This window comes from Triplophysa dalaica, chromosome 1, assembly GCF_015846415.1.
Source record: "Triplophysa dalaica isolate WHDGS20190420 chromosome 1, ASM1584641v1, whole genome shotgun sequence".
In the NCBI taxonomy this organism is placed as follows: domain Eukaryota; kingdom Metazoa; phylum Chordata; class Actinopteri; order Cypriniformes; family Nemacheilidae; genus Triplophysa; species Triplophysa dalaica.
The window spans coordinates 10,642,099-10,670,052 of record NC_079542.1 but is presented as its reverse complement, the minus strand read 5'-3'; the positions used below and the strand labels follow the sequence as shown (position 1 = coordinate 10,670,052).

Here is a 27,954-nt window from a genome sequence, read left to right as displayed (position 1 = left end):
CCTTGTGGCTCTGTGTCAAGATGACATGGATCAGACATGAGACTTCACACTCTTTGTTATAATGAAAGTTTGATTGAAGATGAAAAGCAGAGAGGGTCTCTGATGATGTCAGTGAAGTTATCATCTCCATGTGGAATTGTGGATTTATGTATTTGGCCACACTGATGGCTCAATATCAAAGACACAGAGGGTGAGAAAAAAGATATTAGAAAGATGTTTCTGCACTCCCGATATTCATGAAGTTCTCTCTTATGCTATTCTGTTATGCTCAAGATTTCAGCTGGTTTAAATTATTCATGTTTATTTAATTACCATAAGCAAGTGTGCGTGTGTGTTTGACCACGTGACTGTGTGTTCATCACACATTGCCAGCGCTTTAATCCATGTGCCCGTCTTTATTTTTAACAATGCTGACTGGCTTGTTGACGTGCTCACGTTCCTGAGGCCTGCCGCATATCCTCTCTCTTCTATTAAATATAATCTGCTTATTATTAGCATCATGAACGCATGCACACAGCCCTGCTTGCTCAGTATTTGAAGTGATTCAGGAGGACTTGGATTTCTGCTGGGTTCAGACCTTATGTACACATCTTTATTTAGCTGTGATAGTCAGAGCTGATCTCAGAATACTCGTATCTCAGAATTACACAGAGCACAAGGACCTGTGTGATATTTGCAGCTAGATTAATTCTTTTATATACTAAGTGTAACCCAGGAGTTTGTTTTCCTCACCTGAGATGTTTTGAACCAATCCTCCTCCAGATACCCCTTTTATCCCCTGAGAGGAGGTCCATTGGTCAGTCTGACACCTCTCTCACTGGTGGCACCATAAGGTTCTTCTCACAGGTGCGAGTACAGAGATGACAGTAGATCTTATTCAGGTCCTCTTCTTGTCCTTTCAGAACGTGTTGCTATTATTAGTATTCACAAAGTTTATCATTGCTCACTTTTTCACTCATACAATAGCTAACTTTTTATTTGATTCATTTCAAGATTAAATCAGACATTTCCTCTGAAAGATTAAAGAAATGAGACAATTGTTCATATACATCAAGCGTTTGAGCTGTAAAGTGATTGTATAGACCTGTATTTATAGTGAATTGTCAAATATGTTGGCCATTGTTGTGTTTTTCTGAAAGATTATTAGTCGTCTTAAAAAATATGTGCATTAGGTCACACTCAAATATTTCATGTCAACGAAATATTGTAAATATTGTACCAATTTTTGGATTAAATTGTGTAGAATAAATGTTCATTTAAGTCATTTGTGTGTGTCTCATAACTGAATTGTGTTTTATAAATAGATTGAATCAGTCCTTGCCGAAATTTGATCATACTACTCATTAGAGATCAGTATTTCAGGAATAAAAATGGATGGAATGAGACTTGAAGGCTAGAATTGCAATACCTAAAATATTACCACACCATTTTGGTGTGAAAATGACTAGAAGTCTTATTTTGTAACTTTGTAACACAATACATTTTCCTCAGTGGAATTATACGTTCTTCCCATTTTGCTGTATTTACTACAGTTGTAGCTGCATGCTTGAAATAGCGCATTGTTTTGTGTCACACAGGTGGTTTGCAGTCATTTAATTTCTCTCAGTTTACTTACTGTCATGTGCAAAATAATTGTGGAACGGCGCACTAATTTCTAAAATCTGCATCCCAACTTTCTGCCCGCAGTGCGCGTGGTGTTAACGTGTCGCTCCCACACATGCTATGCCGCTAAATGAATTCTCCATGCGTAAGAGAATTGTTCTCATCTGTTTCTCATCTCCTTTTGATGAAACCTAATGGCTTTCCAGGAAATGAAATTATGCAGTCATTTAGTGACAATGCAAAGTGTGCAGAGCGTTTTGTAGCTCTCTTTTTTTCAGCTGTGCACGCCAAGCGGGATCTCGCTATCCTTTTGTTCAGCCGAGGGATGAAAAGACGATTTGTCCCAGTGCACGGCTTCTCTCTCTTTGTGTTTTATTTATTTATTTGCTTTTTAATTATTCCTTTAGGCTGTAGCTAGCTAGAGCTGTATGTGGTGCGCTGTCTCCCTGGTGTGCAGCAGTGGAGGCAGGTGTGTGTATGTGGGGCTTCTTAGGGCCGCTCCTCTGGCTGGCGCTCTGATTGTGACCAGGTGCTGCTCAGGTGCACGATCCCGTAGAGCGGCTACACAACACAGCAGGGCCACAGGTGCAGCCGAGCGTCTGCACTGTCACTCTCTCTTTCCCCCTCCCTATCTTTATACCCCTGTTTTATACTCCTCCATTATGTCAGTCATTCAGTTTCACTGCTAACTAGCTAGTGCGCTTTTTTTCAAGCATGAGTCTCCTCCAACTTCTACAAACCTTGTTGTCACGCATTTTGTACTATGAAATCATGATCTCCACGTTGTTAACTCGCCCAGTATATCCTTAATCTCTATTTGCATCACAGGAATTTTTTTATTAAAATCTAGAGACCGTTTCTAAATACATTTGAATTCATTATGATATGGATGTATAGATATAATTTATTGTCAAAATTAATATCCATGTTTGATCCTTTTTTTAAACAAAAAAATACTTTTCTATTCCAAAACGTACAGTGACTTGCAGATGTATATACCTTAACATGGCTTTGTCATTTTAAAGGTTTTCTGTTAGATTTTATTTCTAGGCCTAGAAAGACTTTTTTGAAGAAGGTCACAATCCATTCCTTTATTTTCTGAATGCATGTCCTGTGTGAACAGCCCTTGTGAATTAGTTAAGCCTCTGAATACTACAAGACACTGTACGTGACATGTGAGAAGCATCATCATCAGCCGCTCACACACAGGAGCGTTTTAAGATGCTGGAAGCAATGTGTGCTGACACGGGCTCAGAGACGTCTGTACGCTGGTGGCACTAGTATGAAGTGTAGTAAATCTAGCTAGTCATTATGCAGAGCTCCGGGGTGCGCTTATCTGTTACTGCGCTCAACCATGCGTGAAGAGCCCGAGAGGGCCTGAAAGGCCGCAAATCCCTCTCCTGTGCTTCTTCCACCTCCGCCCCTCCTCCCATCCGTGCATCTAGCCATCCACACGTTATCCGCCCCTGCCCTGCTTCCCCAGGCCCCGGCCCCTGCGTGGAGGGGGTGAGACGAGCAAGCAGGCGAGCAGGCCAGCTGCAGAGATCAGCTGGGGCATGGTGTGCTTATATCTGCAGGGCTGCTGCAGAGGACCAGGAAAGCTCAGAGTGGTGAGGGGGAGGGCAGTAGGGCTGTTAGAGTCCTGGTGATAGAGAGGTTGTAAGGGTCCTGCTGAGTGACACAGGCCATTGGGGGTGACCGAAATTACCACCTGAGTTAATCTGGCTACAATGTCCCTGTGCTGACTACAGATCTTCAAGCGGGAAGTGATGTAAGTGTCACAACAGTGAAAGGAATATTCATGTTACATGTGGGTTCCAGAAATATTTATATGATTAATAATTCTTTATGTGGGACGCAGTCCAGGCTTAAGTCTCAATTTCAATCAATAATTTCACTATGATTTAAACGTTGACATGGCTTTACTCATCAAGGTTACAGTATGTTTTGGTAAAATGTGTTTGTGTTATAACTTATACCGGACTTTTATTTTGACGGGTCGCTGCAATATGTGTTTGACAGTAGCTTTTCCCAAATGAAACATTTGCCAGATTCTGTGCCATTCTGTATTATACAGCAACTTCCGTTTTTATGCCTGGATTCTGCAATTCAATGTGTGTCTCCACCAATAAGATTATGAGAGAATTTCGTTATTGGTGAGTTATTCCTTAAAATGTCTTCTTGGTTATTAGTCAGGTAGCCTGCTACAATTTTTTTCCTAAGTTGCTTGGTAAGTTCTCCCTTTTCAAGTACCTGAAAGATAAAAAAGGCTTTAGAAGCAGAAACCTCAATAATACTGAATTACACATAAAAGCCGTAGCTACATTCTGCATCTGTGTTTGGCACAGTTGGGTTTACTCAATAACATGAGCAGCATGTGGCACTTTGGATTTTGATGACTGTATCATTAGCTGGAACCATTTAACCCAATCCTGTTATATGGATAAAAAATAAACAAATCTGCTGAGAAGTCTGCACACATAATTGTGGGCTCTTTCGTTAACATTTTCTGTCAGCTTATCTTCATAAAGATTTCTCCATATCTCATACATTTACCTTTGCTTTTTGACTCATTCCCCCCTCCTATATCCCTCTTCTTTAACTCCCTGTCTTTCACTCATCTATGACAATGTTTTATCTGTTGCTGTCTTTCTCTTTTCTCAACCTCTCCCCAGTTCTGTCCCTTGGTACTAAGCAGAAGCTCCTGCCAATGAAAATGTTAGTGGTAATTAAATGAAAATGCAAAGTTGAATGGCAGTGATTTATTAGGAAAGAATGCTGCAAGTGAAACATATGCAGTCTGGACCCAGCGCACCCTGCTGCTGTCAATGACTTTACCAGACTTCTATCTATCTCTCTGTTTATGTTTCTCTCTCATTCTCTTTCCTTAGCTCTGTTCAAAAACCTAGTGAGCTGCCTACATAGAGAGCATCCAATTCATCATGGAAGACGATTCCCACATGGGATTTAAGGGCTGTTGGTTTTAATAGTTTCACATTACCATATTGCGGACGTCGACTAATACTCTCAGTATAAAATTAGCTAAAACTACATACTGTACACTGACGAAAATTATAAACGCAACACTTTTGTTTTTGCCCCCATTTCTCATGAGCTGAACTCAAAGATCTAAGAATTTTTGTACGTACGCAAAAGCCCCTTTTCTCTCAAATATTCACAAATCTGTCAAAATCTGTGTTAGTGAGCACTCCCGAGATAATCCATCCACCTCACAGGTGAGACAAATCAAGATCCTGATAAGACAGCATAATTATTGCACAGGTGTGCCACAATAAAAGGCCACTCTAAAATGCGCAGTTTTACTGTACTGGGGGGCCTGAAAACCAGTCAGCATCTGGTGTGACCACCATTTGCCTCACGCAGTGCAACTCATCTCCTTCGCATAGAGTTGATCAGGTTGTTGATTGTGGCCTGTGGAATGTTGGTCCACTCCTTTTCAATGACTGTGTGAATATGTCGTATACGCCGATCCAGAGCATCCCGAACATGCTCAACGGGTGACATGTCCGGTGAGTGTGCTGGCCATGCAAGAACTGGGATGTTTTCAGCTTCCAGGAATTGTGTACATATCCTTGCAACATGGGGCCGTTTATTATCATGCTGCAACATGAGATGATGGTCGTGGATGAATGGCACAACAATGGGCCTCGGGATAGCCATCAATAAAATGCACCTGTGTTGGTTTTCCATAACATATGCCTGCTCATACCATAACTCCTTCGCCACCATGGGCCAATCGATCCAGAACATTGATATCAGCAAACCGTTTACCCACACGACGCCATACAGGCTATCTGCCATCTGCACTGTACAGGGAAAACTGGGATTCATCCGTGAAGAGAACACCTCTCCAAAGTGCCAGACACCATTGAATGTGAGCATTTGCCCACTCAAGTCGGTTACGACGACGAACTGCATTCAGGTCGAGACCCCTCTGAGGGCGACAAGCATGCAGATGAGCTTCACTGAGACGGTTTCTGACAGTTTGTGGAGAAATTCTTTGGTTATGCACGCAGCTGTCGCAGCAGCTGCCCGGGAGGCTGGTCTCAGATGATCTTGGAGGTTAAGTTGCTGGATTTGGACGTACTGGGCTGGTGTGGTTACACGTGATCTGCGGTTCTGAGGCCGGTTGGATGTATTACCAAATTCTCTGAAACGCCTTTGGAGATGGCTTATGGTAGAGAAATGAACATTCAATTCACAGGCAATAGCTCTGGTGGACATTCCTGCAGTCAGCATGCCAATTGCACACTCCCTCAAAACTTGCGACATCTGTGGCATTGTGCTGTGTGATAAAACTGCACATATTAGAGTGGCCTTTTATTGTGTCCAGCCTAAGGCACACCTGTGCAATAATCATGCTATCTACTCAGCATTTTAATATTCCACACCTCTGAGGTGAATCCATTACACGGCAAAGGAGAAGTGCTCATTAACACAGATTTAGACAGATTTGTGAACAATATTTGAGAGAAATAGGCTTTTTTGTGTACATAGAAAGACATAGATCTTTGAGTTCAGCTCAAAATGTGGGAGATAAAATATGATGCTGTCATACAGTTTGAAGTATTTTAAAGGCTACGATGTCGACATGTTTTCGTTTTTTTGCCGAAAGATATAACCTATTCACAAAACACGCTTTGTAGAGCAGTTTGTCCTTTTAGGGCTACTGTAGAAACTACATGGTGAATTCCTTGTAAGGGGACCCACGGTGTATGTTGACAGAAATAGCTAATTCTAAGGTTATAAAAATATAACGTTTCATTATGTAAGGTCTTTATACACCCCTGAAGACATAGTTATGTATAATATATTGCATTCTTGTCAATAGATTCTCTAAAAAACTACACACAGCACCTTTAAAGGTAGCAAAATTCCCCATTTACAAAGACCTTCCCATCATGAGCACATCTTAAAATGCTGCCTACATAGACAACAGTCAAGGTTTTGGGACCATTCAAAGCTTCAGTTTCAGGTATTTTATTGCCATGAATCATTTAAAGACAATATTGCCTAAGTATCAATACAAAAAAAGACAAAAGTACCAAATACATCTGCTTTGTCTCATACTTTTGTGAATGATTATATGACTACCAATGAAGATATCTGCATTATCACAGCTTTGAACAACATGTTCTTGTAATTTGAAATCTCTAAAGCGGAATTAAGGTATTTAGAGCCACTGTAACCAGCCAAACGCCTTTTCCCCCACAGTCTTTCATACGTAGGCATGCAGTGTGCAGCTATGCGGAGCATATGTTCTTCTGGAGGCTAATGGCTAATGGGCTGTGTTGCGTATAATTACCAAACGACCTGTTGAAATGAGAGGGGGCTCATGGGATGGACAGTGGGGCTTCTGGCTCCCACCTGTATGTAGCTGAGCTCCTGCTGTGCCCCACAGGTGCTGCTCTTACATATACACACTTACACATATGGACACACACACACCTGGCATGGGGTCTCAGGTGGCGAGCGTTCAGTCAGTCTGTCTAGAAATAACCCATCCTCCCCCACATCTCATCTAGAGATGAATCAGTGGCTGTGTGTAAGATTCTTGTAGATGTGGTCAGTGCACAAGAGCTCTAGCATTATCTATCCAGAAAGTAAATATATAGTTAATTGAATTCAAGGATCTGTCATTGTTTGTGATGGAAAACGGATGTATCTTTCAACATATAGCCCCCACAAAATGTACAGCTTGAATGCACTTGGAGTCACTTTGGATTAAAGTGTCTGCCAAATGCAAAAATGGGTAGTTGACAAAAAAACTTAAATGTGTTACATGGTGTGAGAGCAAAAATAAATAAAGAAGCAAATAAAGAAGCTAAATCTCTCTTATGCTGTTTTATATTATAAATATAAATATTAATAGCAGTTTGTTTCCTAAATGTCACACCATAGTGCACATGAACAGTATGGCAAATTCGTCAGCCACTCTTATGGTAATGTAAATATTTGTATTTTAATGCTAAAAAATGACATGAAATACTGTGTGACATTAGAAGTACTGACCAAAACTCAATATGGCCAATATTTCTGATTTGTGATCATTCAAAATTATTCATGTCAGCTTTTGCATATGTGAATTTTGTGTGAATATTGTGTGAATCAATCTTAATTTAATTTCAAGTATTACAATTTCAACATTCAAAATTGTGATATCACTGTACAGTACAAACAGTGGATCATTATTTTGTTGCATTGCAACGTTCATCATGATGTATCGTCTAGCCAAAAGATGGCACGTAATAAATAAATGTAACTTCAGTAATGTTTATATGAATATGTGTGTCCTTAACATTTGAAAGGACATAAGAAAACATTTGTATGTTGTTAAGAAAACATTTGTATGCAGTTGAAAAAAGCAACAAGGGACTCAAGGTCATGTTGTAATGTCAAAGAATTCACAGCTATAGGGTTTACAGCTATAAGTCCCATTTAACTATGACTTTTTACAGAAAAGCATAGCCTCTCATACCTTATTACTTAATAACATTTTATGTATGTCATTGACTAAGTTTACATGCACCCTCATAATGCGACTATAATAGGATTTTGGCAACACTTTACCTCATGTAAACGCAGTCATTCGTTTTGAATAATGTGATTAAGCTCATTATCGCAGTAAGCATAATCGAAGTTACAAATGTGGCGTATGTCGGTTTTAATCGAATTAAGAAGGCATGTAAACACCTTAATCGCATTTATACTGCTATGACCAAGGTGTGCATGTGCTTCTGTCATGCATCTCATGAGCAAATCATGGTGTGTGAATTCATCTTCACACAGAACCAACGCGAACACAATGACAGTGTACACCAACTTTGCAGAGGCATTTTCAACATATTTCTATATTCATCACGGCGCCAAATAACCATAAAAGCCCACAAAACGGTCTTTTGCATTTTACGCGTAAATATGAAACTATAGCCAGTAATAGCAGTAATTTGTCATCGAGTCTCCATTTAAAGTTAATTTTATGAGCTCTATTGCTAAGTGTGCTTGGACACACAAGGAATTTGTCTTAGTGACAGTAGCTTACAGTGCACATACAGGTTTAAAAAAAGTGCAAAGGCACAGGTAACAAAACGTAAAAAATAAATATGTGAGAGACAATTCACATTTAACACAAAGGACAATATTAGTCAAATGGACAATATGCAGTATATTGTATGTACAGATGTTCTATATACAAATTATACTGCGTTGTACACAAGTTATGCAGGGGAATGTGGATAGCTGAATATTATATCAATAAGATGTCTTTAAATATATCACTTGTGGGTTGATGCTGTCTAGACCCCCGACACACTTTCACACATTGAGAGAGCATTCGTTTCACACACTTTCTGTTCTGTGACACGTCTTTTCTCAGACAGATCCGTGAAGAGTGTTACTAAACACATATCCAGAATGAAAAATAGATATGTTTAAATACTGACAACTCTTTCATCCTGTCTGACATTTGCATATTGTTTTTTCTGCTGTGTTTTCAAAATGTTGTTACGTGTGTGAGGTTGAGAATGCGCCAGCAGCGCTGCCTGAATGGGATCAAAATTCCCCTCCTGCATTTATCCTGCTCCATCCTTCCAGTTGAGGCCCCATTGTTTAACAGTTGCTTGGCATCTGATACCAGCCGGCAACAACGCCTTTGATGTGGCTCAGACGATGCAAAATCCATCCCGGGACAGGCCCCACCCTCCCAATTTTCCAGCGTGATTTCATACACGCCGTTGGCTCCAGTCCCGAGTGACTGTCTCACGGCGTCAGTTTGCGTGGGAAAGCTTGAAGGTAGTCATCGTCCAGCACGGCAAGATCTGTGATGGGTGCGTGAAAGAAATGGTTATTAGATAGCTCATTGCACTCCTCCTCCGGGTGCGAGAAATGAGGGAGCACAGAGAGAGAGGGATGTGTGATTATGAAGTCATCAGCCATGAACCAGTGGGGTAGAGGAGATGTGCACGTCCTCGGGGGGCCATTGATTGGTGACCATGTGTTTGTGGCCGATAGACTGTGAAATGGTGTGTTGCTGCACGGCTGTGGTGCACCTGCGTCCCACCAAGGTGATTGATTGGTTTGGTCATGTGGAATGTTCCCATCTGGTCTGCAGTAATGCGTTTCTTTTTCTCCCTTCATCTCATATCAGAGAGTAGTGGGCACTGGCTTGAGAGGGTGGTTAAGTTAGGGACCGCAGAGGTCAAAAGAAAACGTTTTTCCACTTTTTTCCCGACATAACAACAGAAAATCACATTGAACACAACAGAGCATCTCTGTGGTGGATGGGGGTGGTGGGGAGGTGTTTAGGACAAATCCAGCTGCTGTGTTTGTTGACAGGACCACACACCGCAAATGTGTTTGTAGGTTCCAAAATGAACTTATTGTAACACCTGCCAAAAATAAATCAATTTGATTTTTCTTTTTTAAAATCATATTCATTTTCGCTTTATTTGAGACAGACGTCACTCACTTTATTTCATACATTTTACACTCAATCTTTATTTCATTCCTCGTATTATGTTTCGGTGGTTTAAGACAAGGAGTGAGTAGACTTACTTCTGGAGAAAAAAATGTTTGTCTTGAAGATTAGTGTGAGACTACTAATGGATTATTGTTATTATATGCAGTAGTAGGGTTATTAAATGCATTATTTAGCAGTTCCTAGAAAAGTTACTCATCAGATACATATTTAAGCCTTATTTGACCATTGGTGTGTGTTTAACTCTGTCTGTGCGTTTTTTGTTGTGTCATCTTTTGTAAGAAAGGAAAACATTTTCTGAAAAATACATGTTTGCTCCAAAAGAAGATGTTAAAGAAATCAGGAACCAACTAGAATTACGTTTTGTCCGAGTCACCTTAAGACGACTGCCTCATTCTCCACTCCCATAATCCCTTTCAATCTTTTCCATTTTCGTTCTGATTCGTCCTTAATCCTGTTCTCTCTTCCTATCTCTCTTTTTTTAATTGATCTATTCATTCCATCTAATGACTAATTACATATCAGAGTGCATCAGCAGAGACATTCATCATCATAGAACATAACAATCAATGACATTTCAACAAAGAAAAAAAAGAAATATGCAAATAAGAGCTCATTAACATTTGCGCTAGTTGTTTGAATAATGCCATTGCTGACAAGGCTGTAATTAACAGAAATTGATGCTGAGCTCAGGGGTACCTTGTGTGAGATTATGTCCCTCTGTGTGCCTCCCTGGCAAAGAACAGAACAACCCCCCCACACACGCCCCTGCCCTCTTGGCACGTTGCCCTACCTGCTGGTTTCTGGGTGGGATCGGTATGCCGAAGAGGGCGGGTACCCTCATTTCTAAGCCTGACCCTATCCGTGTCCTTGCTGACTTTCTTTGCTGTCAAACAGAACATCAAAAGCCTCAAAAACAACAGAGATACCCAAACACTCCAGACAGAAACAAAAAGATCACTTTGAAGAGCCACATAGCCAGTGAGTGAGTGGGTGTGCTGCTTTGTTTGGCATTGTGATGTCTGAGAGGACTGCGTATGTTGGTGTGTGTTTGCTTGCTTTCGTGTGTGGGCATTGAGCATTCAGAACTAAGCGCTGAAAGCTCAAGGTTCTTGGCGACACAAACAGACTACAGACAGCTGTGGAGTAAAGTGTGTGGATGGATAGTAGTGATTTCATCCTCACTCTTTCTTTCTTTCTTTCTTTCTTTCTTTACCTCGCCCTCCCTCCTTTTGCTGGCCTCCAATTTAACTCCAGTCCCCCACTCCACGTCTCAGCCTTTCCTGCCTCCTTTCCTGTTTTTGTCAGGAATTTTAAGAGAAAACGCAGCAAACAAAATAAAGCTGTTTATGTCAGTCTTTGGACAGCCCAATGTGCTGATTATAACAAGTTGAAGGAATTTCCTTTATTGCGCGTGTTAGCCTTGCCATATGGCTCAACACGGAACATTAACTTGACAGGCGTAATGAATTACACCGGGGTTCCAAAACTCGGAACACGGAATTCAGACAGAGGAACACGGCCGGGGCATATCTTGTGTTCTCGGGGGAAGAAGGGGGCGTGAAGGATCATTTGCATTAGTGTTACTTGAAACAAGGTATAGAGTTCTTTGGTGTGTATGTACGTGTCTTGATTTGTTTACACAGAGTCTGCTTGGGAAAAAAAGGGCCCTCGAAATGTACTAGAAAGAGAGAGAGACTGAGGGGAGGGGTAAAGAGACAGAGAGGCTGTGAAGTGTGGCTACTAATTGGCTGTTTTTGTGGCTGCGCTTTTGAATTGATCCCATGAGATGCTTAGATCACTACCTATCTGAGTATCAAAACAAGAGCTCCAGTCTTGCCTGGCAGAGCTGTGATCAATAAGAAGCCACCACGGGAGCCTCTCCGCACAATCACATTTTAATTGTTCGCCGCCTCTGAATGTAATCTCGATATTTAATAATACAGCGCTATTTTTACATCCTCGATTAACCCCTCGGCAGCTTTGACGTGGACGTCGCCTGTTTTGGCACTTCAGATCGAGCGTCAATGGTATTTACATACTCCAGCGACTGTTAAACAAATCACTGGGCTGTTTTATTCAAAGTGAGGTGGCCTGGTGTTAAACATGCTGATTTGTCAACAGCTCTTGTGTTGTCAAATATGAATTCACTGTTTTAGCTTGTCACTGGTGTAAAAGTCACTGGATTTTGGTTGGTGGGTTAGCAAATCAAATTTGATATTTAAGAAAGGTTTGTTTGTTTGTTCAATATTTGATTTTTTTTATTTAGCAAACATTTCTGTGGTCACCCATGGAATGTCACCTATCTGTAGACACGCCTACTTTCTGAAATTCCATTCTGTATACTTCACTCACGTTTAGAGCATTAGCTGTCGTATTGCTACTGTATTGCACTTTGTCCTGCTACATTTACTTTACCTACAGGTTCGTGCGCATAAATGCATGTGTACGCTGATGTCAGGCACGCTCTCTGCCTCCGGACACACATGTCAACACCTGGATGTCTCATTGTCATCTCACAGGAAGATGGATGAATGTATTTTCACGTCCATCCATCACTATTCCAGTAAAGCTCCTGTTTTCCCATGAGAGACAGAGCGCGTAACAACGATGCTGACAAGCATTGCCAAGCAACACAGCAGAAGTATATTGCTTTATTTTCTCTCGTTCCACTAAGCAGTGCTTCAACAAAGGTCAGGGTTTAGTGTATTATATATTATACATTGACTTAAAAAAATAAATCAGAAATTTATGACGTACTCCCAATATTTAATATAGATATTCAATATTATGATAAGATATGTGAATAAAAAAACACTGTACAAGAATAGTTTTCTATTTATGAATACAAATATGTTATATGAATGCATCTTTGTTAATGTAAGTTCATGCCAATGCAATCATCCATGTTAGTTCATTGTAAATTAAAGGAGCAATGTGGAGATTTTAGCAGCATCTAGCGGTGAGGTTACGAATTGCAACCAACGGCACACTCCAGCCCCCCCTCTCTTTTGAAGCACTTTGCAGAAGGAGATAACATACTCACGAATCGCAAACTGTAGAGCTGATTGTCTGTTTTGGGCTACAGTAGAAACAACATGGCAAATTCCATGTAAGGAGATCTGTGGTGTATGTAGATAGAAATAGCTCATTCTAAGGATTATAAAAACATAATGCTTCATTTAATGCTTTTTAAGGTCTTTATACACCTCTAAATAAATAATTTTGTATATTTTATTGCATGTATGTCAATAGATCCTCCATAAAACAACACACTTATTTATAACTTTTTATGTGTGTGAGTAAATGCTAAAATTAACATTAACTAAGACTAATACACAGTTAACTGTTGTTTATTGTTTGTTCATGTAAGCTGATGCAGTAACGCATGCTAACAAAAACAACCTCTGTTATAAAGAAAATAAGGTTAGGTCTGTTAGCTATAAAAAATTACTCTCAACAAGAATACAAATTTAAACCCATTTCAATTTCGATAGGAAATGTTAACACAGAGTGAAAAAAACGGGGCTTGTCACGCAATTTAAGATGGCTTTAATTGGCTTACAAGAGATCATATCCCTGTAAACTGTTATGTTGATCCAGCTGCCACACACACTCACAACACCTTGATAACAGTTGGGGGATGTCACAACTGTCGACTGTTTTGTTAAGATCTCACTACTCTTGCATTTCAGTGCTTTAAAATGAAAGAAGAGTGATCAATTAACCCAGTGCCACTGACATTTCTCACTGTTGTCTTATGTGTTGCAGACAGTGACTCATTTTGGCAGCCAATCAACACAAAGCTAACCAAAATAAGAACAGGGAGCACAACGAGAATATAAACAATTTGCAACTACAACAATCAACATCTTTCCATATCGTCTTGACTTTGCACTCTTACAAGAAAAACGAAAAGATGTGCCCAAAAGCTTGAACTAGACCACATGTGCTAGTACAATATTGCTTCAGTTTTTTTTCATTGTGAATTGGAGGCGAGACGGAGTTACATGTTCATAACAGCTCGCATCTCTCACATGTGCCAGTGTCACAAAAACCCATACGGCAACAGCCACCAAGTATTTGAGGCCATGAGAAGAGCTGGAAGAACAATTATCTCAGCGGGGCGTTGAGTCGCTGAGGCTGTGAACATTTTTTTTTCTTTTTACACATAATGTCACATGCACCAGATCCCTTCGTTTTTAAATGCGTATCTTAATAAGACTAACGGATAAAAATCGGTGGGAAAATCTGTTATTGGACGTCTAGCTACAGTATAGCAGGATTGATCTCATCTCATACTATATTGTGGTCATTCAGTTTATACAACATAAAATGCAACCATTTCCAGCGGACGTAAACATCTTCAATTTTATTTGTTTTTTCGTCATACTTAAAAACCCTCTTCAGTTTCCTTCTGTTGCACCAGTCCCCTGTAAACATACTCCGTTCCTCCACGCTCCCCAGTTACCCGTTTGATAGATTACGTGACTGGAATGCTCATTAGCTGTGAGTCAGCAGGGGCATCGATAACCTATAGCACGGTGGCTCACCCCGGTCCCGCTTTTCCTTGTGTGGTAGACCGCCGCTGTCCCTCACTTCAGGCGCCCCAGCACCACCCCTTCCCTTAAAGCCCAGCGAGGCCAGCACATTCATCATCCGCAGTCACATCCCGCTTCTATAATGTATGATGTGTCACGGTGCAGGGGTGAGCTGGAAGAGTAGGGAGACCGGGAGAAAAAGCTAGGCGGGTATTGATCAGAACCCCCCTCCCCTCGCCCACTTTGCCTGTCTGTCAATGCTTCAGCAGAGAGAAGAGAGGGAGGGCGCTGTGAGATAAAGGAGAAAAGGGGTCGCTGAGACGGAGAGGACGTGGCTAATCGCAAGCTTCTCTACCCGCTTCATTTCTGGAGAGATTCCCTCGGATGATAACTTCTCTCACGCATGTCACTTCCTCTCACACTCTCTTTCTCTCTTCTCACCTGCAGTCTCACATATTCCCTGACTCCGTCCTCCTGCTTTTTGGCCGAGGGAGTGAAGTATAGGAGGGGGTGTCCGTGTTTGAGGGTGTAGAGGGTGGGGGCAGCAGCCTCACAGCTGCGCTAGCTGGCAGCGCTTCTCGAACATCAGCGCCACGGCCAGCAGCCCGCTTGGCACAAACACTCGCCAGTAACATTTAAACAAATTGCTATAGCAGTGAAAGAGCTGTCTTACATTGTTGATTTTTAACATTCCGAGAGACTTTTTTTCTCTTTGCCTTCAGATGCTTTCAGCTTTTGGAACGCTCTGTGTTTTGAACACACGCCACAAATTTTCCATCGCTCACTGTTTCTCGCTTTGCCTCTGAATATCATACCCTGGGTCTTCTCTTCCTCCACAGCTCTTCAAGCCATCCCTAACTTTTCTGCTCCTCTCACCCGGTTCCTTTTTTCACACGCTTCTTCTTCAGCTCCTTTAAATGTGTCTTTTTCTAAAAAGCAACCGTTCATTTACAGATTATTTTTAATCTTTGCCTTTGTATTGCCATATTTCACTTACCCAAACATTTTTGCTCTTACACTTATTTTTTTATTTATAGAATAATATTGAATATGTTTTTGTACAGCCATATATACGTGGGCGTCATAAAGATCATGTAATGACAGTTAAAGCTCATTGACGTCTGTGTCATAATTTATGACTCAGAATGTGGGTGTATGCGTGCAGTCAGGTGAATAGGTGCCTCTCTTTGTTTGTTGCTACCGGTGCTGTTAGCACAGGTTGGCTATGCATGCTGGCACGCTAGACAGTTAAACGCATGTTTACCATTGTGATCCTCTGGGACTACTCCTTAGTGGCTGAGGTTACGCCGCTCATCGCATTAAGGTCCCTTGACATGATACAATGCATGTCTAGGTTGTGCTGCAGAGGAGCAAACCAAACCATGCGTATAGCCACTCGGTGCATCTGAGAGACAGGGACAGAGGAACGTTTTTTTCATGAGTGGGGCTTCCAGCTCTGCCAGGATCTAAAACAACAACGCGGTCTTATAAATTATTCAGCGCGGACAGAGAGTGTGTGACAAAACACATGCTGTAAATGAATATTTCAATGCTGGACACGAGTGCATCTGTAGAGCAAAGACTGTGTGTGTGTGAGGGAGAGAGAGAGTACGCCAAAATCCAGAAACTTCAACCTAGCAGCCGAGTATGTCAGGATGAGAGAAAAAACTTAAAAGTCAGTGAAAGACAGATGTTTTATTCTTTCGCGGTGACTAAGAGGGAGAGAGCACAGTAGTTTACCCACAACTACATTTACTCTTCCTTTGCAGCAGACCAAACCCTGAAATGTTATGTCATGTCGATTGAGATCAGTTTGCACCACAAGGGAAGCAGCGTTTTCGGTTAAACCACTGTACCCGATCAATGCTGCGTCTCAGGAGGCTACGCCAGCGCAGGAACTGGCACGCTCGCAGACGCACAACCCCATACACCTGGAACCTGAGGGGCTCTTCCTCTGCTCGAAAACATGCGCATCAAAGTAAAGTTTAAGTAACACAAATATTTACCTTTTCTCCGGAGTAAACAGAATTCAGCTACAGGGCTGTGTTTGTTCTAATGTTTGAAAGTCTGACAAGCATAATATATGATGTTTTTAAAGTTGTTTATCATTTTCCGTTAGGAGTCTCTTGTTTTTTTTTTACGGAGGGGTTGAAACTGCTGAGTTTAGATATTGTGAAGTGCATGATTCATGCGGCTGCACATTTTTTGTTTGGCCCTTGTAAATTTGTGGGCTGGTGCTGTGAGAGCAGAAGAGACTGATTAGTGCTGCAGACGGAGACCCGAGTGACCTCTGGTTTACTGGAGAGTTCCCTTCTCTGAATTTGCAATTATAATCTGCTGATGGCGGTTATTTGATCTAATTATGATTATTTGAGAGAACCTTTTATTGTGCGTGCAATCTCATATTGCTATTAGAATTAGGAAATTATGTTTTCATTTTTATATTTCTCTGTTTCACTATTGTGTTTATGGGAATAAAAATAAACTGACTGTCTCAGTGACTCGCAAAGCAGACTTGAAGTGTTTGGAGCTCTTTTTCAACATGTGTTTTAAGCGTATGCTGTAAGTGACATGAAAAAATTGTCAGTTACGTTGTTTACTGTAATTATTCACAGAAATAATCACACCTTTTCGATACAATATACAGAAATAGATAAAAGCCTCATTGGCCTTTGCCGGAATATGGAAAGTGTTTTATTCTCTAAGCAAATGTGTGAGTTTTTTCAGCTATTGTTCATAAATTTATCAGATTTTCACATCTCCGATATTAACGATGATTCCTTTTATATCAAATGTGTTTAGTAAATAAGTTTTTCTGTTTATTTACAGGAAAATCTGCACGAGATCCCTTCTCTGGTTACGGGAGAGAGCCAGGAGTCTCCGGATGCCAGGTAAAAACCAAAACCTATTATTGAAGTATATTAAAAGGACAGTTCACCCAAAGATAGATACTTGGCCAACATTGACTACCATAGTAGGAATAAGTGCCCCAGAACTGTTTGGTGTCCTACATTCTTCAAAATATCTTGTTTTGTGTTAAACAGAGCAAAGAAATGCATAACGTTTTTTTCTTACTATGGTAGTCAATGGTGGCCAAGAACTGTTTTGTTACAAGCATTCTTCCAAATTTATTTCTCTGTGTTCATCAGAAAAAAGAGATATACACAGATTTGGAACAACTTAAGGGTAAGTAGATGAAGACTGCATTTTTATTTTTGGGTGAACTGTTCTTTTAAGTTATAATGTTAAATTTACTGCTGATGTAAATTGTGCATGCTTCTCTTATCCATTGCTTCCTTACAGCTACAATAGTGAAAATATTTCTAGCCCTAAAAAACATGGAATTATCATGAAAATACTTTATTGGCTAGAAACTGCTTGTGAGTGTACTCTCTATACAGTAATAATTAAAAAAGAAATGATAAAACGGTTTGGTAGACATACACAACGCTGGTCCTGAAGAAATTCCTGTTTCAGTTATTTAACACAACACAAATGTTTAACCAAAATGTTAATGCAAGACTTGTAAGATTTAACTGTATATGTAAGATTTGAAATAATAATAATCAAAGAAAAAAATGAAACTGGAAGTGCTTCTGGGCCATCTGCGAAGTGATCTATAAAAAATATCATTCTGGCATAATAAGTGACTGGAAAATGATGGTCAGAGGGTGTGAGAACCCTGTAAGTTGCAGTCAGTTTTTCCCATCAGGTGAAGTGAATGTGGATGAGCATTTTCTAGTGCATGAATGTGTTAAATCAGGGTGTTAGTGTGTGTGTGTTTAGTGTAGGGAGCAGCCCTTCAGAACACAGTAACATGACTTTCAGCACTTCCATTAAGGCGGGGTCACAGAACCCAGGCCTGCTCCACTCCCTCAGCCACACAGATGTTCCAGACAAAGACAGGATTGTGTGTGAACACACCACCCCTCTCTCTCTCTTTCTCTCTGTACTGCCTGTTCAGTCTCTGACATGGCTGATGTCAGTCAGTCAGAAAGTACACTTGCAGACCACCCTCACCCTTTTTTTCCTCCACATTTTTTGTATCGCCTGTTGCTTGCTCATTTGCTCTGTTTGTATTTGGTTCACCCCCTCTCCAACCTCTCGTTACATTGCCCTCTGGCCAAGAACGGTGCAGTCTCTTAGAGGCCCGCATTGCACATTAGTGCTATGCCTTCTGGTTATTAGCGAAAGGATTTAGTTGCAGAGTCTTTAAGAGTAGATTTAATGCCACGTCTGAGAGGCGATATTAGAGCCAGACTATCTCTTGGGCTTAAGTGCAGGGTACAAGAAGCCCTCGACCCCAACGACCCTTTAATAACCTCACACTCCGAGCACTACGCCTGTCTCTGGAGAGAAGAAATACACAGTCGAACCTTTAAAAGCACCCCGTGCACCGTGCGGTTAGCGGGCACTGAATGGCGCTAGTCAGAGCGAATGAAAACACGGAGGGCTTTTTGGCGCATTTGCTCATTCATAAAAGAGCTTTCTGAAAGGGAATGCCAGATCAGACATTTTGTTAGGGAGCTGGGGAATTTATACTGGCCTGCAGCTGCACAGATCACAGCCTGGCAGTGACTCCGTTTGTCTAGTCGAAGAAGAAAAACAGGAAGAGCGAAAAAGGCCCTTGGTTACTGAGTGAATGTGGGAAGAATGCGGACTGCAGGACGGCTACATTAATATTCTAAACCCCGCTTGTTAATGCGGCCACCGCGTCTGCCGCGTGCATATAAACAGATGACTATCAGGTGCACAGATTATCCAGCAAAGCAGTGTTTTTAATACGCAAATCGGGCGCCTAATAACCCAGTCTGCTTCCAAAATTGAGCTCGCACATTGCGGAACCTAATAAAAGGTCCTATTTGTTCAGCGAGAGCCAAGAATGGAAATATCTGCACTAGTAATCTATCAAGCGTTTGGTGGCGATGGGAAGCTGTTGCAGGATTTTCCCAAAGCCAAACAGCCCGTCTTTTATGAGGTTTGTCATCATTTGCAGTCTAAACCTCTCCCTCAGCAAGGTATTATTGCATCATTTCAACCTGATGTGAATCTGTACAACTTTTATTAAATTAAATATTCAAACAGTCTCAGCCAGCTGTGGCCCCTGTACTGTACGTCTGCCTGAAAAGCATCCCATTGGCTGCTTCTATAACTGGGAAGTAGATCAGTAACAAAAAGTGTGAAATTGTTTGAATTGAAAGTATTCCTTCTTTTACTAGCACCTTATGTAATTTTCATTCCTTGCCACAGTTTCATTTAGTTGGCTCACTGGGTGAGAATTTTGTATAATGTTTTGCCCTCATTTTTAGATACTTATGTATTTGCTTACTTTTCCTGTAATGTTTTCTGTAAAGCTCCCTTGGAGTAATGCGAATTGGAAAAAAGCTATAGAAACAACAATAAATCTGTACGCATTCTGTAAAATTTTTCCAAACTTTAGGTTAGTCGCAAATCATCAATACGAAAAAAGAACTCAATTGTATCCGTGGATTATTATTATTTTTTAACATTATTATTGTTTGTGTTTTAACTTTTATTTGCAAAAAAATACCCTTAACATTTTTTCATCCAGCTTATTTTTCTTAAACAATATCGAAGAAGTGCTCATCTATGCTGGGCTTGTATTGGCTGCATTTTGTTGATTTTTCAGTCAAAGCCAGAAAAATATGATTTTCAATTTTCTCAAAAACATTGAATTTTAAAATTAAGATACTTGCACAATTATATTTCTATAATTTTAAAATATACAAATTTTAAACTGGTATAAAAACCAGAATCTTTCTAAAATCTGCTAAAATGTTTAACCTTGTACCATCGATAGACATGATTCAAACATCAGAAATGTGAAAGTAGTAAAGCGATAAGAGGTAGAGAGCTGCATTCAGAGGAGCGGTGGATGTAGGTAAACTCTGCACTTGTCCCCTGTGCAGAGGATTATTCTGATTGTTGCGGCAGGATACGGTTGACAGATGACTGCTATTATCTCCACCAATCTGCCTGACATTTCACTCAGAAAGATGATTGTTCAGATGCAAGCGGGCTCAGAGAGAAGCCCCTGTGATTCTGTCAAGTGTTCTTATAATGAACACTGCTGCTCACTATCCACAAGATTGACCAGACTGTCATGTAAGCTGAGGACTCAATTTAAAGGCTAAATCATGGTGGGCAGTTGTTTTCCTCACCTGCTGAATACAAAAGCGCGTTCACACTTGACTTAAACATAGACTCGTGGGAATTGAACAGTGCTTATTCAGTATATCACCTTGGCTCGTACTTAGGGATTTGAACAAATTCCACATATTAAATGTTGGAATACATGTCATCCCATACTGTCTTTATTCTACAGACATAAATGATGCCTCAAATTGAACTAGCTGTACTAAACAGGTACAGGGAAACTCATATTTAAGGACCAGAACATCGCACAGAACTGGGCCAATAGAGTACATTCGCTTTTCATCTTGTATGTATTCATATACTGTACTGCATATAGTGTTCTATTGGTGATTTATTTGACCTCAGTGTTTCCACAAGTTGATTTGGCATCGCAGCTAAAGTTAATATTGCTGTGAGGATTTCATATCATTGAACAAAGGCAACACTAGTCAGTCTGTTTTGCCATGTCAATGTCAATGATGCCACCTCCCTGACAGCCTGTCACTTTAGAGAGCTTGATTTCCCCCTTATCCCTCCTGCATAAGGATAAAGCCAACCTGATTTTCACACGATCTGATGGCCCGTGTTTTAATCGGATAAATTCCAGGAGGAGAAGCTATTTTTACGCTCTTCCTACTGTGACTATGACTGGGACTTTATGATTTCTATTTGACTTTGACATCAAATTAATATTCTTTGTATTCTGTATGTCGCATTTTTCTTTTAAAGAATGTGAATAATGTCAGCTGAATTTTACAGATTTCAAAGGAATCGTAAATGGGCAGTTGACAGATTTAACGTAAATGGGTGAACCAGATCTGATAGGGCTGTTGTCCATTAGGCCATCAGCTATAACATGGAACAATTTGTAACAAAGTAAAATCAATTTCAGTGTTTATTTTTGTTAACCATACATTCTCACTACAAAAGCCAAACCAAAGCTGTAACACAAATAGAGACATGCTGAGAAATGTACGGGTGGCATTTTTTTAATTCACAATTTTTGTTCCACCGATGTATAAGGGCAAGTGAATGATGACAGAATTTGATTTCTTTTAATATATTCTTGCTGTGCATAATAATACAGTTACTGCACGGTCATTTACAGCAGCTCTCTGATGCAAGCTGGGTCTCCCACTGTAACCTGATTCTCTTTATTCTCAGTTACCCTTTCATCCTCCTCCCTACACTACTTTTAACTTGGCAGACGATTAGCCTAATTGGGCTACTTCCCTTATTGGCCTCTTAACCCAGTTTGCTCGGACAGGCCGATCAAGTGGATATTGGCCAAGGCTACGATAGCCTCCGGGAAAACCATTGACAAAACCTGAAGCCTATGCTAATCTCCCGGTCATCAGATGCAGGTTTCGGGGCCACGGAGCTGTCCTGACTTTGTTTTCCTCACGTAATTGGCTTTCAAATGACAGTCTACTGGCCACGTCCACTTTGTGACATTCTGTACCGGGTGTTTTGTCAAGTTAAGCCGGCACGTTTTTTTATAGGAGAGCTGACAGCTCCTGAGATCAGACAGATGGTTTAATGAGGCTTGAGCCGACCACTGTCGTGCACTCCCCCCCTCCATGTCTTTTGCTCTCATCCCTCACTCTCCTGGGCCCGCTGCTACTTTAAGATACGACATGTCCCTGGCTGTGTATGCCCCAGGGCCGTCCGCGATCAGACCAGATCAATAGCGGTTCACCGTGAGCAGAAGGAGCCTAATCACTAGGTCAGGCTGATTGAATCGATTTCTCCTTGGACTTTACCGGACTGCTGGTGCTCGCACATTAATAACTGCACAATTGTGTTTAGTAAAGAGGGGAAGAAGCAGAAATACTTGTTTTTTCTGTATCCTGAGCTTAATTGTGTACTTTGTGACACAAGATTGTCATTGTTTACCAAATAAACTTACATTCACATTCAAGATTTTTTTTTATTCATATTCGCTTGCCAAAAATGACAGGTATACCAGTTTTGAAATAAAATTACAATGTACTGTACCAGATTTTCTCATTGATTTTTGGAATAATCTGTGCTGACCCAATGACTCATGTTATCCCAACATGGTATGAGAATGTCCCAAAGTGCGTCTTGTGTGGGTCTGTGGAAGTAAATAAATCTGACCTTTCATTCAACGTAGTTAGCATGTCACAGATTTCCTTATGTTCAATAAGTGTCCTAGAAATTATTCAAATTGTTTAACTGTTTGTTTTAAAACTTACAACTTTTTTACATAAAAAATATACAGCTGCTGTCCTTCTGAAACCTTGCATCTCCAAATTTGGTCATTTTAATTTTTTTCCCATGAATTATTATTATTAGTCACCCTTTATGTTTGTCACTGGGTTTTGCAACAATCTAACCAATAAAAAGTATTAAAAAGTGCTTGACAAAACAGTATTCAATCTTTTAAAAAGTGCATTGTTTTTCCAATATGCAAGGTTTCAGAAGGACAGCGACGGTATTTTGATTATTGTTTTCAGACTTTATGTTTACAGACAATTTTGTAACCCTTCAAAATGTTAGTTTTGGTTAATCTTGTTTCAAGCTACAGCTGACCTCTATTTCACTGTTTTCCCCAAAATACAGGTTTTCGATGAAGTATATTGATCCTAGTTCCCGAGCTAATATTCCTTTAAATTTTGAGCAATGAAGATTAACATATTTTAAAAAAAAAAGTGTAAATTGTTCTTAAATTTTGATCTCTAGTGCACTGTCATTTTCAACCCAGCGTTTGGTCAAAAAGGGACAAATGCAGTCTTTGTGTAAAATTATGCCAGAAAATGTTTATATTCGTCCCTTTTTGACCTTTGTGCATTTTTCATATATATCCTTTTATATTTGCCCTCTAATCTCTCCTTTGGTCTCTTTACAGTCCACTATGCGGTCGGACATTGGGCTGGTGAGCCCAGTGCAAGTCCCCACCTCTGGGAAGTCACCAACTCAATTCTACCCCTTCACTAGCTCCAATCCACGAAAACGTTCTCATCAGGACACAGCTTCACTGGGTCAGTATCTATTTAATTTTCCTCCAAGGTCATGGTTATGACATCTGATAAACACAAAAAAACGCAACCCTTTCGGCATTTGTAAAGGAACAAATCCTCTGGTTTTTGTCTCTGAAAACCCTGTAATCAAAGACACATCTGACCGTGTGCTTGCTTGTTTCTTCTTTCTTCCCCTCAAATGTCTCTAAAAGTTGTTTTTTGTCTCTCTACAGATCCTCTGCAAACAAAGAAAGTGCGTAAGGTCCCGCCTGGCCTGCCTACATCTGTGAGTGCAGCATTTCATCTTCCTGCCATTGCTTTGGTTTAGAATGAGATGGTACACCCCAACAGGTTTAATGAAAGCACTTGATACACCAGCACTCACATTTTGAAATGCACATGGTTGCACTGTTTCAAAGCCTTCCTCTGACAAGGTGGCAGTGTATATTCACGCGTGTGTCGAGTTTGTGCGCCGAGGACGTTGAACCTGGTTTTAGAATAAGCTTTGTTGTGTCTGTGAATCCGGTGTTCGGAGCGTGGCGGGCGTACGGTAAATGCGTGGTAACGACGGTTGATTGATTTGGGGGGCGCCCTCTTCTTCTCCCCTCTCCCAGGGGAACAAGGGCTCAGGGACACGAGCTGTCATGCCACATCCCCGGCACAGCTCTTTTGATGTTTAATTAGTCATTATGTAGCCAGAACAGGAGGACAGACAGAGATTAATAACGCAGAATTGGAGGAAAATTTCCATGGGCGATAATCCTGGTGGAGCGGCATACATTAGGATATAGAGAAAGTGTGGAGCTCAGCTTGACTCCGCCTGTGACCCCCATTTCCCCAACCCCCCTCCAATTTCCACCGTAACGATATGCATTAATCGTTCGTTACAACATTCGTTTTGGGAAAAAGGGGGGGAAGATAGTGAAAGCCTCCTCAATCTGCAGTGCAGGTTGCAGTGTTCGCATCAGCACGTGCGTCAGCTTCAGAAAGGTGTATTTTCGATCCGCCCAACATTAATAAAGCAGGGTTCAAAGGTTTTTCCACAGAACAAAAACAAGGTCTTTGAAGGCCCTGCTGTAGCTGGATTAGCGATGGCAAGCCTCAATAATCGCACGACACGCAGACGAGAAATAAAGCGCAAGTCCTTTCACCAGACGTGCATAAGACGTTTTGTCTTTAAATTTGTGTTTGAATCATAGTTTGTCTGCAGCACTCCAGTAATACCAGACCCGGGGGATCAGGGAGCGCGGCCGTTTTTGCTACTTATTCAAGAGGAAAAAACAGGGGTATGGCAGAAAAGATGGAGAGGTGGGGTGGTACAGGGGGCGAGGAGAGATTGGTGGCCTCGTGGGGTACATCTCTTTGTTGTGTAAATGGACGTGGGGCTTTTATTTGTCAGTACTTAACACATGGCCGCAGGTGCACTCGCGTGACTCATAACTCAGAGCAGCTCAATTCAGCGCAGGGAAAGCAGTGACAGTGCAAACCGGGAATACGGCACTCGACGGTTATAAGTAAGAGCGTCCACCTCTGATTGCGCATGCAGCAGCTGTAGCTTGTGTGTGTGTGTCACAAAGAACCTTTCACTGATAAAACAGGAGGTTATATGGGTTTGCCGACAGAAGGGGTGCACGATAAATTATCGGCCAATAATAAAATTTAGGCCGATATATTATAGCCGAGAAATGGTTAAACGTCTTCAGTTAAAAAAAAATTAAGAAGCTCACAGTCAAAATCCAGTATAGTGCTTACCTTCTGTCATGAACATTCACTTACTGCTAGTAGCAAAACATTGCTGATGTAGGTACTGTATGTAGATACAGTATTGATGAATGTTTAAAGTAGGCGTAACACACATCAGGCGTGACTGCCAATCTCATATTAATCTTGAGTATCTATAGAGTAGTATTGCATACTTCGTAACTTCGAAGAGTATTTAGTTTGATCAGATTTTTAAAAGATAGATACATCTTTATGTTTGTTTCTGAAAACATACGAGTGTGCGGGGGGAGGAGGTGTAGGCTGAACCAAAGCATGTGCTCACCAAAACTCAGACATCAGATTCACTCACCCCATGCGGTTCATATCCGGCATCTTTTAGCACTGGGATGGCTCCATATCAGTTTCAAACGATCTCCAAATCCAGCGTTATATCCACAGTTTATATAACATTCATCACCCAAATGCAGTGAACAAAGAAAGACCTGAACTTTGCTAACGTATGCTCTCTCTCCTGCCTACAAGTGAAAGTGATGTCTGTGCGTGCTCCTTCTCCTGCTCTCCTGTGGCCTTGAGAATTGTCCTATAAAGGACTAAGAAAAGATGTTACCAAACAGTTTTATATGTTCGAAAAACACTTTCTGAAAGCTGTACCAACCCAGGGGGAGTGAATCGAGCACAGAAATACTACGTAATACGCCCAACTTGTTTTTTGACAAGTTGACCATGTTGAACATGAGAAGACAGCACGTTTAACATTGTAAAGAACTCAGAATGCATGACACATCGTTGCAAAGCCGCTTTAAATTATAGGAACAAAAGCATATAGGTTTGCTCAGACTGCTGTCTGAATGCTTTCTGTCTTGTATCCCGTTAGACATTTTTATGGATTGCTCTGGAAGAGCATCTATCATTTGTTTGTTAAATAAAAAATATACCAGAATAGTTTGAAGGTTAAGGAATCATTTACTAGTGTAAAGTAGACTTGGTACATGATTTTCTGCAGGAAAAAAACAAATGGTTACCTAGTTTTCTGGACTGAATGTTCTCAAATAAAAGTTGTCCACTATTTGCCTTTTAAGTTTTAAGTCTAAGGGAATTTTAAATTAATGTCTAGATATTGTTTATCGGCCATATATCGGTTATCGGCTTTCAGCGTTAAAGAATTATTGGTTATCGGCCAAAATGTACATATCGGTGCAGCCTTAGCTGACAGCATCAGTCATGATCACTGGAGAAGAATCTGGGCGCTGGTATCTACCGCTGCACAGGTGCACCTGCAGAGCCACGTATGTTGCCGGGGGCAGCTGTGGGGACGCGTGCATGCAGTCTACAGGGTACCTGTACGATGGGCTCGCAGCTGAAGATGCCTGTGAAAGCTTTTGCTTGTGTAAGCAGACGTGCCCCACTAGAGGCCCGTAGAGCTGCTTGATAAACAAAATGAACACAATGCCTCCCATCATCATAGCCTCCGTAGGGAATACAACCCCCAACTCACCTAAAAATAATTCAACTATTTACCTCTCACCAACTCAACACTTTTTTTAAACGCGGCTGATGGATCGGCGTAGTTTACGTGCAATGTAAATATTTACGCAATAACATCCGTTCTGCGTTCGAGAAACGGGGGAGGACGTTAAAACACAGTTCCAGAAGAGACAGCGGCTGAACGAGAACACACTAATATTTATGATTTTGTTTGATTTATGTACTTTGTTTCAGGAAGCGAAGGGAATCAAGTTAACTGTAACACAGTAAATTACAACAGGATGTAAAAAGGTTTTGTGAAATAATTTGCTTAGGTTTTCCATCAACTCTTGAATGTAAGTCTGAGGCTTCGCCGACCATACCAAGCCAGGCTTGGTTTCATTTTTTTTAGCTGCCAGCGTTTTTAGGAAACTCTGAGAGTAGATGAAGGTTAAAGCCACAGATCTGGGTCCTCGCTCAGACTTGGACTCTCCGCCGTGAGCGTGGCAGACGCGTGGCTCAGCAGCAGTTACGCTTTCAGGCAGCTGTGTGGGCACCTGTGCCGAAGGACCTCGTCTTGTCTGACAGCCGCTGTTGTTCGCAGGAAACAGTCGGCCCTGTGACTTTGGGCAAGTAACTACGTCGTGTAGAAGATTTATACTTGTCTGTGAGCCTGGAGCTGCAGCCTATGTGTGGTAAATAGCCAGGCTTTTTTTAAACACCCTTGTCATGGGAACGACTGTTTGATGTGACAGTGCCTGCGCCGGGGCACCGATGTTCAGCCCAGAAGAGATGAACTGAGACTGAGAGGGAGAGAAGGAAAAAAGGCAAGGAGAGAAAGCAGCAGGGAGCGCTCGCCTTCCTCCAGGGCCTTTTGCATGTGAGAACGCAGGCTGTGAGTGACAAAAAAGATTTGCTCTTGATGGATCGCTCGGGCGAAAGTTGCACTTAGCAGGAAACAAGCAGCCAGAGAAGTGAGAAGAAGGTT

The 27,954-nt window shown here is 41.1% G+C and overlaps 1 protein-coding gene across 7 annotated transcripts in view; it reads left to right on the top strand.

Annotated features, from left to right (window-relative positions):
- The window catches only part of tcf12 (transcription factor 12), an 84,664-nt gene that overhangs the window by 26,675 nt on the left and 30,035 nt on the right, over positions 1 to 27,954 (top strand). For all 7 annotated transcript variants that reach the window (XM_056746001.1, XM_056745983.1, XM_056745964.1 and 4 more), the window contains exons 6-8: positions 17,470 to 17,531; positions 23,669 to 23,801; positions 24,014 to 24,066. In XM_056746001.1, coding sequence (XP_056601979.1) covers positions 17,470 to 17,531; positions 23,669 to 23,801; positions 24,014 to 24,066 — 248 coding nt within the window. The remainder of the gene's footprint in view (positions 1 to 17,469; positions 17,532 to 23,668; positions 23,802 to 24,013; positions 24,067 to 27,954) is intronic.